The 18,096-nt window shown below is 57.0% G+C and overlaps 1 protein-coding gene across 1 annotated transcript; it reads left to right on the top strand.

Annotated features, from left to right (window-relative positions):
- Window positions 1-346: 346 nt before the first annotated feature.
- On the top strand, window positions 347-17,047 carry DUOX2 (dual oxidase 2). Its single transcript, XM_040968445.1, has 33 exons — window positions 347-416; window positions 638-727; window positions 946-1,110; window positions 1,561-1,748; window positions 1,874-2,075; window positions 2,175-2,341; window positions 2,648-2,708; window positions 2,825-2,921; window positions 3,259-3,349; window positions 3,597-3,699; window positions 4,210-4,373; window positions 4,866-5,041; window positions 5,231-5,349; window positions 5,629-5,766; window positions 5,946-6,059; window positions 6,201-6,403; window positions 6,625-6,810; window positions 7,924-8,149; window positions 8,230-8,323; window positions 10,126-10,313; window positions 10,805-10,874; window positions 11,219-11,302; window positions 11,735-11,913; window positions 12,000-12,230; window positions 12,403-12,502; window positions 13,135-13,184; window positions 13,416-13,543; window positions 13,785-13,938; window positions 15,332-15,564; window positions 15,754-15,912; window positions 16,247-16,402; window positions 16,559-16,687; window positions 16,925-17,047. Exons 1-33 carry the CDS (start codon window positions 347-349, stop codon window positions 17,045-17,047), a joined length of 4,638 nt encoding a protein of 1,545 aa, XP_040824379.1.
- Window positions 17,048-18,096: the final 1,049 nt, after the last annotated feature.

Below are 18,096 nucleotides of genomic sequence, written 5' to 3'. Positions count from 1 at the left end.
TTGCTTTCTTCACTTCGCTGCCTCCTCTAGGAGAAACAGTACTTAAGAGGCGGAGGGCGGTTTATAGGCGTCAGACCCGAGCCCTTGGGAGTCTGACTAGTCCTGCTGGGGGCTAACCAGCCGCAAAGGACTGGAGAGCCGCAGGTCTCCGAGTTCGACCTTAGCTCTAGGACGGGGCAGGGAGCGGCGCCAGTACCTGGGAACCTTCCGGAAAGAGTGGTTGGCATGCCGATTCAGGCGCTCGGCGATGCTCCAGCCTTGGTGCGCGCCGTCGGAGCGTGCGTGGAGAGGTAGCGGAGTGCGCGTGGCTCACACCCCTCGTTCGCTTCTAGCCTGCAGGGGCAGAATGCGGTGCGCAAGACTAGAAGCCCTGGTGCTCCTGGGGGTTCTGTTCATTCGACTCCCGGCTCCTGCTGGTAAGTCAGGCACCTGTCGCTGCAGAGTGGCACGCTGAGCCCCTGGAAATGGGGTGGGAAGAGGTGCCGGCAATCTGGAAGCCCAGCACGGCTAGGACGCTGAGAACGTGGATCTCGCTGGAGGCACTGGGCGACCAAAGGAGGGCCGGGCCGTCGGGTCTTCAGGCGAGGAGGGGTCGCTGGAAGACTTGCGCTGAGGGTGCAGTTCTCTGCCTCCACAGGCGGCCAGGACGCACCCCCGCTGCCCTGGGAAGTGCAGCGCTACGATGGCTGGTTCAACAACCTGAGACACCACGAGCGGGGCGCGGCTGGTACGTGGAGGACGCGGGTCGGTCCTGCAGAGGGAGAGATGGTGTGGGGGGTCGCGGCTTGTAAGGGAGTGCCTTCTCGCGCACTTGCGCGCGAAGGGATCCTTGGGGAGAAGGCAGCGGGTGGGGTGAGATGTGCCGGTGGGGGGAGGGGGAGATAGAGAGGAAGAGGGGCTTGAGACGGGCTGCTGCGAACCAGCCCGGCTCCCCGCGCCCCGCAGGCTCTCGGCTGCAGAGACTGGTACAGGCCAACTACGCAGACGGCGTCTACCAAGCCCTGGAGGAGCCCTATCTGCCCAACCCACGCCTGCTCAGCGACGCGACTACGAGGGGTCCAGCCGGCCTGGCATCGCTCCGCAACCGCACCGTGCTGGGGGTCTACTTTGGTGAGAGCAAAAGGGGACACCCTTGGGGTGGCCTGGAGGAGAGGGGCTCCTGCCGGTCCACCCCCAAGCCGCTGGCTCCCTTCCAAACAACAGAGAGAGATGGTTGAGATTGGGGGTGGGAGCAGGTATATTGACTTCCCTCACCTTTCTCTTTCCCCTTATTTAAAGAGGATAAGGGGCCTGCCACCATTTCCCTCCCCTTCAGAGGGAGGGGAGTGGGTTGGGGAAGCCCTTGCATTCCTGGTGGAGAGTCAAAGCAATCTTAGCAGGCTAGGACGCCGCATTCTTTGAATATTAGCAGCCCGGGGTTCCTGGGAAGCAGCCCCGCAGCTGGCGGCTGAGCTCGGACGCGAACCCCTGCGGTGGCTGCAGGACCGCTCGGTCCCAAATCCATGGCAGGCGCCTTACCGACCCACGGTAGACTTACCAGTTTTCGCCCCACGCCCACAGGCTACCACGTGCTCTCTGATGTGGTGAGCGTGGAGACCCCCGGCTGCCCTGCCGAGTACCTCAACATTTACATCCCCCCCGGAGACCCGGTGTTCGACCCCGACCACCGCGGAGACGTGGTCCTGCCCTACCAGAGGAGCCGCTGGGACCCCGAGACAGGACGGAGTCCCAGTAACCCACGGGACCTGGTGAGGCTGCGACCCAACCTGGGGGCGGTGGCGTCCCGGGCTCCTCATTTGCCTCCCGCGGGCACCCACCTGGTCCTCCCTGCCCGCTGACCGGGCCCACACGCCCCGCGCCCCGTGCCCCGCAGACCAACGGCGTGACCGGCTGGCTGGACGGCAGCGCCATCTACGGCTCCTCGCACTCGTGGAGCGACGCGCTGAGGAGCTTCTCCGGGGGCCAGCTGGCGTCCGGGCCCGACCCCGCGTTCCCGCGCTCCGCGCAGAACCCGCTGCTCATGTGGACGCCGCCCGACCCCGCCACGGGCCAGCGCGGGGCGCAGGGGCTGTTCGGTGAGGCGGCGGGCGGGCGGGCCAGGCCGGGCTGGGCGCGCGGGCTCGTGGGCGCGTGGCCCCCCGACTCACGCCGCCTCCCTCCCGTGTGGCACGCAGCCTTCGGGGCCGAGCGCGGGAACCAGGAGCCCTTCCTGCAGGCGCTGGGCCTGCTCTGGTTCCGCTACCACAACCTGTGGGCTCAGAGGCTGGCGCTGGAGCACCCGAGCTGGGGCGACGAGGAGCTGTTCCAGAACGCGCGCAAGAGGGTCATCGCCACCTACCAGGTGGGCCGCCCCGCACAGGCCCCTTCCAGAGGATGGGGGACAACCTTTGTCGGGGGTGGGGGAGAGAGCGCGAGGTGGGAAAAGCCCCCGGCAGTGATGGCGACGGCAAGGGCTGCTTGTCGGGGGTGTGTGAGTGGGGGCACCCTGCTGTTGTGTAAGTCTCCCAGTTCCTTGAAGGGTGAGGCTTTGCTTGGCTTTTAGAGTCGCCCCTCCCAAGACTGTTGCTGAGCCTTGCTCGGGCTCAGTTCTGTCCCTAAGGGCCTGACGCACCTGCTGGTGCCTCCCCTGCCCTGTGTGTGCCCCCAGAACATTGCTCTGTACGAGTGGCTGCCCAGCTTCCTGCAGAAGACGCCTCCGCCCTATGCAGGTGAGGGACTGGGGGAGCACCGGGACTGAGTATGTGCGAGGGCAGAAGGCAGGCGGGTGTATGTGGTCTGAGGCTGTGGGAGTGGGAGCCGTTCTGCTTTATTACTCGTTCGGTAGGCTACCGGCCGTTCCTGGACCCCAGCATCTCTCCGGAGTTTGTGGTGGCCTCTCAGCAGTTCTTCTCCACCATGGTGCCCCCTGGCGTCTACATGAGGTGAGGGCAAGACCAGCCAGGTCAGGACATAGCTCTGTGGTGCAGAATGGACATGCCTTGGCACTCTGAAACAGGACCCAGGGGAGAAGGTTGGGTCTTACTGGGGACCTTCCCCACTCCAGCTTCCTTTTGGCAGGACTCTCGCTGCTGAATTGAGGGTCAAAATAGCATCTTTATCCACCTTTTCCATCTTTATCCACCAAGAGCTCATTGGCTCTTGGTGCTCTGCTCTAAGAAGCCCTAGGGCCACCCTCATAATGAACCATTCACCCCTATCAACCCCATCGTAGCCTGTACTCTTGAATCCCCTCATGCTGTTTTCAACTGCCTATTGCAGAAACGCCAGTTGTCATTTCCAGGAGGTCTTCAGCCAGGGCTTTGGCAGTTCCCCAGCCCTGAGGGTCTGCAACAGTTACTGGCTTCGGGAGGTAAGCTTGGGGTCAGGGTGATAGGGAGCTGGGTTGAGGTCTCTCTTTGCACAGATTGGGTCAAGCAACAATTTCAGTTCTTGGATATTGCTGATAACAGAAAATCATCTCAGAATGATTGTGTGTGAGATTCAGGGCTGGCCGTGGCCCTTTGTCCTTGGATGGGTAGGGGTGCAGGGTGAGAGGGCCTGAGCTCCAGGGAGGACCTTCATGCCCTTCCTGAATGTATGTTTTTGTTTGCTTCCAGAACCCCAACCTGAACACTGCCCAGGAGGTGAACCAGCTGCTGCTGGGAATGGCCTCTCAGATTTCAGAACTGGAGGACAGGATAGTAGTTGAAGATCTGAGGGGTGAGTCCAGGGCCGGGGGAAAAGGGCCAATGGCCAGGGAGGCTGGGGATTCAGCTGGGGTCATTGACAGGCAGCACACAGAGAGTATCTAAGATGCAGAAACACAGGTACACACGCTAACTGTCAAGGAGAAAATGAATGCAGAGCATTTTAAATGCTTAACTTGCAGCTAGAAGTTGTTTTTATTTTAAGTGGATCTGAGTGTCCAGATGGGGGAACCTTACTTAGGTTTCAAGTTCTTTTCAGACAACACTGAAGTTAGGGAATCAGAAGACAGGAAATTTACTCCCTGATGATTACAACAGTCCAGAATCTTAGAGAAAAGATCTTGCTAGAAAAATGTCCCAATTATATGTGATGATGTGGGTCACACCAGGTGTGATGTATAGAGGAGTGCTGTGGGCAAGAGGAGGGTGGGAGAGGGGGTGATGCTGACATCTGGATGCAAGGTGCAAAGCAAAGAAGATTTGGGAGAACTGATCCATGGTTTGGTCTTCTGTCCTCCCCCAGATTACTGGCCTGGCCCTGACCAGTTCACCCGCTCAGACTACATAGCCAACAGCATCCAACGAGGTCGAGATATGGGGCTGCCCAGCTATACCCAGGCCCTGCTGGCCTTGGGACTGGAGCCTCCAAAGAACTGGAGTGACCTCAGCCCCCACGTGGACCCCCAGGTCAAGCGAGACAAAGATAACAATAACACCTAGAGCTTTCCTATAGCGATATGGTTCCAAGCCCTTTGTATTTATGTATTTATGCAATCATGTAACCTACATCTGACCCTAACAAGGTAGATCCTATCCTTGCTTCCTTTTTGTCAATGGATGCATTGTAGAGACATGGTTTCAGACTAGCCATTTGACTCTATACATTCCCAGTTGCTACTCTGTTCCCTGCCCAGAGTGGGTGTCACATCCCATCCTTGTACCCCATGGGTTGAATGTCCTAAAGGCCAGATGATATAGACAGCAGTGACAGGAAGTGACCCACTCAGACCCTGGCTGGTTGTGGTCTCACCTTGGGCAGGGCCACCCTGGTCCTCTAGGAAGAGGTGGCTGCCAGGGCCTGACCAGGGAGCCAGGCAGCTGCTGAGGTCCAGGGTCCAGGGCCTGGGAGCTGCTCGCCTACTCACATACTTGCTCTCCCTACCTCCTGCTGTGCACCAGGTGCTGGAGGCAACAGCCGCCCTGTACAACCAGGACCTGTCTTTGCTGGAGCTGCTCCCAGGGGGGCTCCTGGAGAGCTATGGGGACCCCGGGCCCCTGTTCAGCACCATCGTTCTGAGCCAGTTTGTGCGGCTGCGGGATGGTGACCGCTACTGGTTTGAGAACACCAGGAACGGGTAAGAACTGCAGGGTGTGCGCCCCCAGACCCTCAGCTCCCCAAAGGCCTTCAACTCCCAGCTGGCCCACAACCCTCTTCTTGTAGGCCCTCGGGTGAGGGTCTCTTTTCTCATCTCCTTGGACCTGGGGCCGTTGGAGACCTGCCTCTGCTTCTCCCCCGCACCCATACCTGCCTTCTCCCACCCTAGGCTATTCTCCGAGGAGGAGATTGCTGAAATCAAAAACACCAGCCTACGTGACGTGCTGGTCGCTGTCACCAACGTGGACCCCAATGCTCTGCAACCCAATGTCTTTATCTGGCAGGAGGGTGAGTGGTTAATGAAGGCCACAGCTGAGGGTGGGAGGTGAAGGGAACTGGGCCTCTGCCGCCTATGGTCAGCATGGTAGGCACACAAGCTGCACCTGTGGCCCCGCTGAGAGTTAAGGTGTGAAATGGACTTTTTTTGAGGGGAACACGTCCCAGGACGGTGGGACTGGGAGGGCAGTGGACACCTTGGTGCCTTCCGAGACAGAGAGGGGAAGAATGCCTGCTCAAACTCGGGATGGGATCCTCAGCCTTGAAGGTCTCCCGTGCCCTCTCTTGCAGGTGCCCCGTGTCCCCAGCCCCAGCAGCTCACAACAGCAGGCCTGCCCTCCTGCGTACCATTCACCATCATGAACTTCTTTGCGGGCAGTGGAGCTGGTTATGGCCTTGTCATCATCTTTCTCTGCTCACTTCCATTAGGTGGGTGCCTGTCCTCTTCAGGCTTCTTCCTCCCCCACTAGCCCTCCCACTTGCAAGTTAGCTAGTTCCTTAGCAGGATTTGGGGCCAGACTCAGGGGACCATGGGGAGGGAAGAAGCCTCAGTGAGGCTGCCTGCTCCCTGCTTCCACCACCAACTAACCCCTTTAAATTCCTCCCAGTGAGCCTAATTTTCGCGGGGATAGTGACCCATTTCCGGAACCAGGACCGCAAAAGGCTGCAAAGGAGAGGCAAGGAGAGTTCAGAGAAGGAAGCCATCAAAGAAGGTGTGCCAGGTGAGCTGAGCTGAAGGCAGGAGCGGGGCGGCCGGGTTGGAGCGATAGGATGCCTGCTCAGACCTGCTTTGTGAGATGGGCCTGAGGGCAAGGACCTGGGGATCCATGCTGAAGCATTCTGTGCAACTGTCCCTTCCCCAGCGATGGAATGGCCTGGCCCCGGCGAGAGGAGCTACCCGGTGATCGTGCAGCTGCTGCCAGATGGGCAGTTGCAGGTCTTGGACCGGCGGTTTTCTCTGTTGCGCACCATCCCACTGCAGCCTCCGCAGCAGGTCAACCTCATCCTGTCCATCAACTACGGCTGCCACACCCTGCTACTCAAGATCCCCAAGGAGTATGACCTGGTAATAGCCTGCCCTGCTCAGGCCACCCCATCCTCAGCTGCAGAGCTCCCCTGTGAAGGCAGATGCTGGGGGCTGGGACTCAACCTGAGCTCTTAACCCCCTCGTTGGGTCTCTTGAGCAGAGGGGCGGAAAGGAGCTTTCTGAGGTCCTCTCAGCCGAGGCTGCTTTGAGGGGAGCCTGGACCAGTGCTTCCAGACCCTACCTCCCCCTGCTGTCCCCAGGTGCTGCTGTTTTCCTCTGAGATGGAGCGTGGAACCTTTGTGAAGCAGCTGCGGGACTTCTGCCTGTGCTGGGGGCTGAGTCTCCAGGTGGCCGAGATGGGCGAGAAAGAGCTGTTCAGGACAGCCGCCACCAAGCAGCAGCGCGCACACGTCCTTGAGATCTTCTTCAGGCACCTTTTCGCTCAGGTGCCTTTTTGTTCTTTAAGATTTGTATTGATTTACTTGGAAAACTAGAGTGACACAGAGAGGGGGAGAGATACACACTCCCCAAATGGCCGTCATGCTTAGGAATAGTACAGGTTGAAGCCAGGAGGCTGGAACTGCATCTGAGTACCCCGTGTGCATGACGGGGGCCAAAGCACTTGGGTCATTTTCTGCTGCTTTTCCCAGGAGCATTAGTAGGGAACTGGGTTGGAAGGACAGAAGCTGGAACCCAAATCAGTCCCCTGGTATAGAGTGCTGAGGTTGCCAGGGGCAGCTTAACTTGCTATGCCACAATGCCAGCCCTAGCCTGTATCTTTTGAGGGCAGGCCCAGCATAGGGAAGGAAAGGAGCCCAGGTGATGACACAGCTGTGGTTGAATCCTGGCTCTGTCACTTGTGTCTGCTTGTATGGCCACAGGCAGTTCCTTTATCCCTGTATCTCCATTTCTTTACCCGTCAATCACTGATTGGGGTTGTGTCCCATCTCTTGACCCTCTTGTTAGAACCTAGTGAGAAAGTCTCAGTGAGTACCTCTGAGAGGCTGGCCGCGGCCCAGCAACATCAGCCTCGCTTGGGAATTTGTTGGATGTGAAGGTTCTTAGGCCACTGCTCAGACAGACTGAATCGGGAACCTCCAGTGGGGGGCAGGCTGCACACTGTGTGTTTTATCAAGCTCTCCGGGGGACTCTGCAGCCTGGGGTTTGATAAACATACCTTTCTGTGTCCTGTGTGTAGCCCAAGTGCTTGGTATGTTGTAGGTGTTTCACAAATGGCAGCTCTATGTGACTTTCAGAATTTTAGCACTTCAGGCAGAGATTAAAGCAGAGGACATGGCAGCCCTGGGCTGAGAGCTAGACCTGGACCTCTTCCTGACTGTCCGTGGGTAGCTCTCTCATTTTGTAGTCTCCCATCAGCACTGAAGTCCAGGGAGAGCAGGTGCAGGCTGCGAATGACTTGATGGCCCCTCTACAGGAGAGCAGTGTCCATGTCAGGGCAGCGGAGGGGCAGGAGCATGGGAGAAGTGAGAGGATTCCTGAACTGCTCAGGCCTGACCTCTCTCCATTCTGCCCTACCCCTTGCTGCTGTCCGGCTGCAGGTGCTGGACATCAACCAGGCAGACGCAGGGACCCTGCCCCTGGACTCCTCCCAGAAGGTACGGGAGGCCCTGACGTGTGAGCTGAGCAGGGCCGAGTTCGCCGAGTCCCTGGGCCTCAAACCCCAGGACATGTTTGTGGAGGCCATGTTCTCCCTGGCTGACAAGGACGGCAACGGCTACCTGTCCTTCCGCGAGTTCCTGGACATCCTGGTGGTCTTCATGAAAGGTGAGATGGGGAGGCAAACTCTCCCAAGGCCCCATGGGTCTCTTGCAGAGAAGTGACCTCTGCCCCTTGTCTCCCCTCAGGTACCCCAGAGGATAAGTCCCGCCTCATGTTCACCATGTATGACCTGGATGAGAACGGCTTCCTCTCCAAGGACGAGTTCTTCACCATGATTCGGTATGGGTGGGCCTTCCAACCCTGAGGCATCCTGATGTCTTAAACAGGAGGGCAGAAGGCAGAGGAGGTCAGGCCAGGAGGCCATCTGTGGGGACTAGAGGCCCTACATGTTGCATCCTGGATTCTCAGAGCATCTGGCCTCAAAAGTCTATAATTTGAGATTTTTTAAAAAGTATTAGTTTATTTGAAAGGCAGAGTTAGACAAAGAGAGAGTGCTACTTCACTCTCAAGATGGCCATAATGGCCAGGCGAGGTTGGGTAAAGCTGAAGCCGGAAGCTTCTTCCAGGTCTCCCACATGGGTGCAGGGAGGGGCCCAAGGATTTGGGCCGTCCTGCACTGCTTTCCCAGGCCATTAGCAGAGAGCTGGATGGGAAGTGGAGCAGCTAAGTCTGGAACCAGCATCCATATGGGATGTTGGCACTGCTTGGCACTAGCTTTACTTAATAAACCCTGAAGAGTCTATTTTGCCATGTCCCTGCCTCTAGGGGAGTTGCTATGTGCACTGTCAATCCCAGCTGTAAACCCTTTCTAATTGAAAGAAATTGATTGGGACAAAATCACCAGCACATTAGTGTGACTGACTGCTGATGTTCCCTGGTCCTTATGGGTGTCCTGGAGTCTCTGTAAGCTCTTTGCAGGCCAGGTGCCTTGGTGACTCTCCCAGTTTTGCTCGCTAGGTAGGTGCTGGGTGCTCCAGTCCTCCCTGGCTTCCTAAGCCTCACTGGCACTGGGGTGCCCAGAATACCAGCTCTGAATGCCTTTGCCCTCTGCTGACTGAGGACAAGGCTTCAGACCCATGGTCTCCCACAGTGTCAGCAGTGCTGGACCACAGCTTCTCTGGCAATTAGCTTCCTCCTCATCCAACACAGAATTAACCATAAAGGCTGACATGAAATGAGTCTGTGATTCAACCGATGGAGTAAAACAGTTCAGTCTTCTAACCTTTCTCTCCCCCGAAGCCTTTTCATTGTTTTAAGAACTTCTCTAGACTTTCACAGTCCAGGTACCCCTGCTGGACATGGGCTTCTCACAGGGTAAACTGGTTGTATTCTGCACTTTCCTGGTGTGTCCTATGGGTCCAGCCCTGCCCAGCTCTCTAGAGGGTCTAAGAGAAAGTCCCTGCCACTAGGTGGGGGCTGAGCTGCCACCTGCTCACCCTATGACTCCCTGTGCATCTTTCTGGGCCTCTGTGGGGTGGCAACACCTGCTGTGGCACATAGACCCAGGGTTTTTCTGCTGGGTGGGCACAAGCTGGCATGGTCTGTTTATTTTCTTCTCAAGGCACAGCCCAAGGAAAGCATCGGGTCACTGTAGAGGCTACTGTGGGCGCTGTCAGAATGGGTGTGGGGATGCTCGCGCCCGTGCCCTGTTGTATTGGCATGAGGAAGCAGCCACTGTTGCAGCTATACCCCTGGCTTATCTCTGCTGCCTGGCACCCTTGTTGCCCAGTGTGTGGTGGGCATCAATGGAAGAGTGGGCCACGAGACTGCTGGGAGAGAAGGATGATGCATGCTGAACACATCCTTGAACTGAGTGGACATTGCTCCTACCCCCTAGTTCAACACAGCTTCTTTCTCTTAAATGTTCATGGCAATTTGAACTCTATCTTTTGGACCTGTGGCTGCCCCACCCAGCTTAGCATCAGCTGCAGCATGGACAAGCACCTCCTCCATATCATTTCTGGGGTCACTGGTAACCACATTAGACCATGCAGGCTCTGCCCCACCCTGTACCTGCCCGAGCCTGACCTCACTGGTTTATGGGCTGTTGCTCTGTCTCTGCTCCCGCCACCCCTTCCCAGGTCCTTCCTTGAGATAGCTGACAACAGCCTGTCTAAGACTCAGCTGGCTGAGGTGGTGGACTCCATGTTCCGGGAGTCGGGCTTCCAGGACAAGGAGGAGCTGACGTGGGAGGACTTCCACTTCATGCTGCGGGACCACGACAGTGATCTCCGCTTCACGCAGCTCTGTGTCAAAGGTGGAGGTGGAGGTACGTGAGTACGTAAGGAACAGGGTCTAGGAGTCTTCAAAAGGCCAGTTCCCAGTGGACCTGACTGAGTCCTTGGTAACCAACAAAGAGCCAGGCAATGTAGCAGAGGTGTCATATACAGGTGACAAGTTGTGCACCTGACAGGTACCCGCGGAAGTTGTGGGGCAGGCTACAATCCAGTTAACACACTGCTCAAAGCTATGGGCGTTGGCCAGGGGAAGCAGCACCCTTTTCTTCAAAGGAAGTACAAGGTTACATCTGCCCAGAGGGTGTCCCCTTTTCTAATTGCACAAAGTGCACCCTTTGTCTGCCCTGTGTTGCTGGGTTCACTGGGTGGCCAGTAAAGGGAGGGAAAGGAATAAGGCTAGAGGCAGAGACCTGGACACAACTGGCCTGCTTGCATGGGGAGGGCAGGAGGCAGGGATGGGCTTGCTACCCAACAGCCCTGTGCTGGTGGGGAAGCCAGACCAGCCTGTGGTTCTCCTCTGCAGGTGTCGGAGAGGTCTTTAAACAGAACAGGAACTGCCGGGTGTCATTCATCACTCGGACCCCGGTGGAACGGTGAGCAGGAAGGAGGCACTGGGGAGGTCTCCCTGGCTAGGTCCCCAGCAGAGGGAAGAGAGAAAAGGGGGCTTGCTGGTGCACCTCCAGGTTCTGACGTCTGCCCTCTGAAGGTACTATTGGCCAGTGGGGGGCCCTAGCCCAAATGCCAGTTGCCTCTATCTGGCCAAATCTCTCACTGCCACTTCCAGCCCGAATCATACTGCAAAGGTCATGTGCACAGCACCTCATCCCTCCCTCATATCCCAGGATCTACTTCCCATCGGCATCTCCAGGTTGAAGTGGCAGCTTTTTTCCTGGCTGCAAAGATGGAAGAATAACAGACCCATTTCTCTTGTTCTCAGCTCCAGTCCCCAGGCAGTGGGGCTCTCTGACTCTGAGGTTTCAGAGTCAGGCGGCTCTGGATTGATGAAGAGGTTTGGCAAAAAGTGAGTGTTTCCCTCATGCCTGGGGCCCATGGAGATGTGGAGTGAAGCCTCCGGTGTCTGATCTCACTTCTCACTGACCCATGTTGGGGGCTTTTCACCATCCTCTCCAACCTCTGCACCCCATTGTGCAGGCAAGGGGCCTGATCAGAAGTGATATCAAGATGTTCGTAAGGGGCCTCCAGGTTCTTGCCTGCTCTGGCACAGCAGTGAGGCTGGGGCAGGGGGACAGGAAGAAGGAAGGACAGAACAAAGAGGTGGAGGAGATTGAGTGGATGAGTGGGGGTGGAGGCATGGGCTGGAGAGAAGCTGGCTCCCCACTCCCCCTCCTGAATGCTGGTTTCCCTCTTGTTCCATCCAGACTCCTTTGGTGGGGTAGCATTCAGGGCAAGTCAGGGTGCCCCCAGCTCATGGCCCTGCCTCCTGTTACCACAGGGTGCTGACACCCAATCCACGGCTGTACACGGAGGCGGTGCCGGAGAAGCTGCAGCGAGGGTTCGTGGCCCGGAAGGTGCAGCAGTTCAAGCGTTTCATAGAGAACTACCGGCGCCACATTGTGTGCAGTGCCCTCTTCACTGCCCTCTGCGTGGGCCTGTTCGCTGAGCGTGCCTACTGTAAGGGCCCTGGGCTGGCTGCGCTTCCCCACCCCCAGGGACTCCCCGGCTCGGCCCAGCTAACCCACTCTCCGCTGCCACTCTAGACTATGCCTTTGCCTCCCCACCCACGGACATTGAGGAGACCACTTACCCGGGCATCATCCTGTCGCGGGGCACGGCGGCCAGCATCTCCTTCATGTTCTCCTACATGCTGCTCACCATGTGCCGCAACATCCTCACCTTCCTGCGGGAGACCTTCCTGAACCGCTACGTGCCCTTCGACGCGGCGGTGGACTTCCATCGCTGGATTGCCATGGGGGCAGTTCTCCTGGCCAGTGCGTGGTTCCCTGTGTCTTCCCTGAGTGTGCGGGAAATGGCGGGGAGAGCTGGCCTCCTTCTGCTGGCATCTCTCCTCTCCTTGCCCTTGTTCTCATTTTGGGGTGGGCAGGGGCTGGGTAGAGGTAGAGCCTGCTGTGGCTGGCATACCTAGAAGGATCTGTCTCTCAGTTTTGCACAGTGCTGGCCACGTGGTCAACTTCTACATCTTCTCAGTCAGCCCCCTCAGTCTGCTGTCCTGTGTGTTTCCCAACGTCTTCGTGAATGATGGGTCAGTTCTGGGCCAGGGCCCCCTGGGACTCCTGTGGGATGGACTTGAGGTGTAACAGAATGTAGAGAGATGGTCTTGGTCCTCAATTCCTCATGAGCGATAATGTCAAACTGGAGTTCTTCGGAAAGCTGCAAAGTGGCCTTGCCTTTGGGAAAGAAGTTGGTCATGACTGCAGAGGACAGGTGTTTGAGAGATGAAGGTGGCAACTTTGTCCCTCTGTGCCTGACCCACGACATGCTAGCTCCGCTCTCCCTCCATGTGCCAGCTGATTTGCAGGAAGCACATCCAGTGTGTCTATCCCGAGAATAGGGCTGTCAGCACTCACTGTGTGCCTGACCTTGCCAAGCACCCAGATAGAGCATTGAGCCTAACCCTGATCCTTGCTCTTGGGAAACTTGGGAAATCATGAATTAAGCATGCCAGTGAATGAAGGCAGCCACAGTAAGGAGGTGGGGGGGCAAGGAATTCTTGGAGGTGTGGAAGGTAGCAGGTGGGAGGTGGGGAACGAGGAGGTGGGTGCCCGGAAGGATCCCTTGCCACCAGCAACCTCAGTGGTCGGGGTAAGTGGAAACAGACTCAGGTGGGGGGACCCTCCCTGCCTTGGCCAGACTCATTGTGCCTTTGCCCCACAGGTCAAAGATCCCCCCGAAGTTCTACTGGTGGTTCTTCCAGACCATCCCAGGTAGGGGGCAGGGCTTCTGCCTGAGGCCTTTCATCTCCAACACCCCCATGCACACATACTTACCTGTAATGGCCACAGGGCCCCTGCTGGCCCATAGGACAGAGCCCAGCCATCCCTCTAGGCAACAGGGGGCACAGAGGCTGAGAGGGAGGGGCAGGAAGGACGGGGGAGTGCTGGGCCCAGGCTGAGGTCCTGAGTCCTGACTGACCGTCCTGTTTCCCCCACCCCCAGGCATGTCAGGAGTGCTGCTGCTAGTGGTCCTGGCCATCATGTATGTCTTTGCTTCCCACTACTTCCGCCGCCACAGCTTCCGGGGCTTCTGGATCACCCACCACCTCTACGTGGTGCTCTACATCCTGGTAAGGGAGTTCTTTGGGTGGGGCCAGGCCATGGAGCAGGGCACTCAGTGCGAGGGAAGGCAATGAAGCAGGGAAAGGAGAGAATGGGACCCAAGATCTTGGGCCAGGGTCCGAGGCCTCAGACTCCAGGGCCTTTGCCCAAGTGCAGGCCTGGGGCCTGGGCAGGAAGTATCCTGGCAAGGGGGTATGCGATGCAGGCCTGGCAGGGCCTGAGCTGTACTAACTGACTGTGCCTCCACAGCTCATCATCCATGGCAGCTTCGCACTGATTCAGCTGCCCTCTTTTCACATCTACTTCCTGGTTCCGGCAATTATCTTTGGGGCAGACAAGCTGGTGAGCCTGAGCCGGAAGAAGGTGGAGATCTGTGTGGTGAAGGCAGAGCTGCTGCCCTCAGGTATGGGGGCCAACAGGTTGGAAGCACTGGAAATCAGAAATCTGCCCTCTCCCCACCACCCCCTTGCTCTGGACATGGGAAGATAGCTTGCCAGGCATGCAGACTCCTCATGGTCTCACATACCCTTGGAAATGCAGTCAGGAAGGGCTGCACTTGCACTGCACATTTGCAGACAGGACCAGAAAAAGAGATGGCTACAGTTCATGTGGTGGAGCTGGGGCACATCCTACTTCCTACCTAGCTCCTTGCTAATGGGCCTATAAAAGCAGCCACAGATGGCCCAAAGTGCTTGGCTTGGCATGCACATGGAGAAGTTCGGGACTCCGAGCCTCAGCCTGGCCTGGCCCTGGCCATTGTGCTCATTGTGGCCATTTAAGGGTTGAATAACAGATGAATACTCTCTCTTTTCCCTCACCCTCACTCTTGCTCTAACTCTTCCAAATAAATATTTAAAAATGGATATTTATTTAAAAAGAAGGTCCTGGGGGAAGACTTTAGCTGCTGTAGGGTCATTTAATCTTCAGGACTCACATTGTAGGAAAATTCGTCTCAATTCCATTTTATTTCAACCACGACCACTTGAGGAGACTGTCTTAGGTTTCCCATGTAATGAGGTTTAGTAATTGGGGTTAGTAACGAAATTTTATTTAGTAATGAGGTTTCTTGTGAAGTCAAGTCGAATTTTGCAAACAGGTCATTTCAGGGGCAGGTGTTGCAGCATAACAAATAAAGCCACCTCTTGGAATGCCCACATCCCATATTGGAGAGTCCAGTCTACTGGACTGGACTACTCTGGGTCCTGGCTACTCTGCTTCTGATCGAGCTTCCAGGTAACCCACATCTTGAAGACAGCAGCAGATGCTGGTTCAAGTGCTTGAGTGCCTGTCACCCACGTGGCAGATTAGATGGAATCCTGAACTCCTGGCTTCCGCCTGGCCCAGCTCCAGTGGTTATGGGCATTTCAGAAGTGAATCAGTGGATGGAAGCTCGATCTCTTTCTGTCTTTGTCTTTCTTTGTGTCTCTGCCTTTCAAATAAATGAAAAGATAAGTTTAAAAATTAAAGAAAAACACAGCTAGACAAGAGCGTAGGACGTATGCAGGTAAGCCCCACCAGCAAAGAGTGGGAATTTGGTAAACACCAATGGGGTTCCCAGGGAGCCAGGGGTCCACCCCGCCCCCAATAGGCTGGTATTGGGAGCAGTACAGAGAGGCTGGGACCCGGTGTGGAAGAGGGAGGAGAACAATTGGAGCACAACCCAGGCTACAGGAAGGGGACCCTCCTCCCTAGCCCCGGGTGCCACACTTGCTGATGTGTGGGGAGGACAAGTGGCTGCCAGACCTCAGCCTCAGGAGCAGACCTCACCCTGTCCTTCCCTGCCTGTGTCCCCCCAGGAGTGACACACCTGGAGTTCCAGCGGCCACAGAACTTTGAGTACAAGTCGGGGCAGTGGGTACGCATCGCCTGCCTGGCTCTGGGGACCAACGAGTATCACCCCTTTACGCTGACCTCTGCACCCCATGAGGAAACACTCAGCTTACACATCCGGGCTGTGGGGCCCTGGACCATTCGCCTCCGGGAGACCTACTCACCCTCAAAGAACAAAGACAGTGCCATGTACCCAAAGGTACACATCACAGGGAAGTTCGCTTCAGGGCCTGTGCCATCAGTGAGGTCCCTGGCCTTTCTCTGCCAGGCCCCAGGCTGGGAGAGGGCTATGGTGCCTAAGGGGAGGCTAGGTCACTCAGGCTCTTCTTTCTGCCCCTCAGAACTGGGGCAGGGCAGGGTTCACCTCATCTTTCCCTTCCCTCGGCAGCTGTTCCTCGATGGACCATTTGGAGAAGGCCACCAGGAGTGGCATCAGTTTGAGGTGTCAGTGCTGGTGGGAGGGGGCATTGGGGTTACCCCCTTTGCATCCATCCTCAAAGACCTGGTCTTCAAGTCATCAGTCAACTGCCACATGCATTGTAAAAAGGTGGGTACCCTTCCCTCAGAGCTTGGAGAAGACAAGCAATCTGTACCCCCACATCACAACCACACAAGCTCCTGGCCCCTGGGCATTGCAGAAGCTGCTCACCTCAGCTGTCCATATTCCCAGCCTTAAGGCACAGTAGGGAGCACAGCCAGGCTGACCTGCCAGGACCTGACCACTGGGGAGCCTGTGATAAGGCCAGTGGGCCCTGGTAGCGTGTGGCTGCCCCGTGGATAGAGGAGAGTCCTGTAGCTTCCCAGGGTTCGAATGAAGGGATGTAGGAGGGAAGGCTGGGCCAGATTCCAGTGACCTGTGTCCTCTGCACCCCCTCCCCCAGATCTACTTTATCTGGGTGACACGCACCCAGCGGCAGTTTGAGTGGCTGGCAGACATCATCCGCGAGGTGGAGGAGAATGACCGCCGGGACCTGGTGTCTGTACACATCTACATCACCCAGCTGCCAGAGAAGTTTGACCTCAGGACCACCATGCTGGTAAGGGCAGAGCCTGCCACGCAGGGCTGTAGGGAAGGTAGGAGGGACGGCCAGGCCAGGTGGGTGTATAGCCAGGTGTTGTGGGCACTGTGAGCTTGCCCAGGCTGAGCACTGACCCTGACGGTTCTTGGCCTGCTGTGGCCCCTGTGCCCCCAGTACATCTGTGAGCGGCACTTCCAGAAGGTGCTGAACCGGAGTCTGTTCACGGGCCTGCGCTCCATCACACACTTTGGCCGTCCCCCCTTCGAGCGCTTCTTCAACTCACTGCAGGAGGTGCACCCACAGGTCAGTGCACTCCTTCTTTCTGTGGGACTCATCCTTTAGCAGCCATGTTCCTGCAGCTCTGTCCTGGACAGAGCTCTCCTGTCCCATGCCCACCCCAGGTCGGAGTCTGGTGTTGGAGGAGAACTGTGCTGTCCCCCAGCTCCAGCCTCTTCTCCAGGGCCTGGAGTCAGTGCTCTGGGCCTTCCAGGCAGCGAGAGAACATCTTCCCCTCCCCTTCTCTTTCCAATCACCTGACAGGTGCGCAAGATCGGCGTGTTCAGCTGTGGCCCTCCAGGGATGACCAAGAACGTGGAGGCGGCCTGTCAGCGTGTCAACAAGCAGGACCGAGCCCACTTCATGCACCACTACGAGAACTTCTAGGCCTGCCCTTCCTGCCCTTTTCCCCCTGCCCTCCTGTCTCTGGTCCTGCCTGCATTAGCCACCCAGGCCTCCAATGGAGAACTGGAATGACCTCTCCCCCCAGGACTCCCTCCGTCCCATGCTCTGACAAGGTAGTGGGGACCCCATGTACCCCCAGCTCTAGCCCTAGTAGGATGAGGCAAGGCAGGTGGAAGAGGGAAGAGTTCCTGCTGTGACAGCCATGTTTGTCTTCAGGAGAGTCCACGTCTACTTTACCTCTATGACGTTGCTGCATTGTTTAGGTATTTTCTTGGTCAAGGCAAGAAAATGCCTGGATGGTGCCATGGCCTCAATTCAGTCTCAGGGGCCTTTTTCCCTATGGCACAAAGAGGAGCAGCCCTGCTCCCATCCCTGACAGCTGTTAGAGGGGTCAGAAACTTTTAAAAGAATTCCAGGAAGCAAAGATGCCGCCCCAGCTGTAGACTCTTTATGTCAGCCTCAGCTGCCCACTGCCCCGACCCCTAGCATGCCTCTCTCTCTGGGCTTGCTGGGGCAGTCCTGGGCTGAGAGACAGAGAATGTTTAGCCTTCTCTATTCCCTCCCCTTCCACCCCTGATGCATCCACCAGCCCTTCCACAGGGGTAGGGTGACCAGCTACTCCAGGCCTGTCCCAGGTCTCTTGTCCCAGGAAACCTTTGCATTCCAGGCACATCAGGACAATTGGTCACCCTCCACAGGTGCTAGCCTGGGATGACCCCATTGTATTTGGCTGTGCATGATCCCTCCTTGTCCTTCTTTGTCATGTCCCCAAAAGCTGAGTTATGAACTATTTTGAAGTGTAATGTGCGTAGAGGAGGGTGTACAACTCAGGCTGAGAGAGAGAACACCTCTATGTCTCCATTGCCCCAGAAGCTCCCCTTCATCCTTATTTCCCAGTCAGTCTCATCCGACCACTTAGAGCAACTGTTCAAGTGATTTCTGTGGCTCCCATTTTGATCCTACTGAATATACTCTCCTAATAAGCCTGCTGCTTTCCCGGAGTGCCAGGGGGCCTCATGACCCATCCATGC

Source organism: Ochotona curzoniae, unplaced genomic scaffold, assembly GCF_017591425.1.
Source record: "Ochotona curzoniae isolate NIBS_2020 unplaced genomic scaffold, NIBS_Ocur_1.0 scaffold_4701, whole genome shotgun sequence".
NCBI lineage: Eukaryota > Metazoa > Chordata > Mammalia > Lagomorpha > Ochotonidae > Ochotona > Ochotona curzoniae.
Note: the sequence above shows the minus strand (reverse complement) of the source record. Positions and strands in the feature narration are given on the sequence as shown.

Coding starts and splice junctions, on each gene's coding strand:
- DUOX2 (XM_040968445.1), top strand. CDS start 347: ATGCGGTGCGCAAGACTAGAAGCCCTGGTGCTCCTGGGGGTTCTGTTC. Junction 8,150..8,229: donor CCTGGTGGTCTTCATGAAAG/GTGAGATGGGGA, acceptor GTCTCCCCTCAG/GTACCCCAGAGGATAAGTCC. Junction 15,565..15,753: donor ACAGTGCCATGTACCCAAAG/GTACACATCACA, acceptor TTCCCTCGGCAG/CTGTTCCTCGATGGACCATT.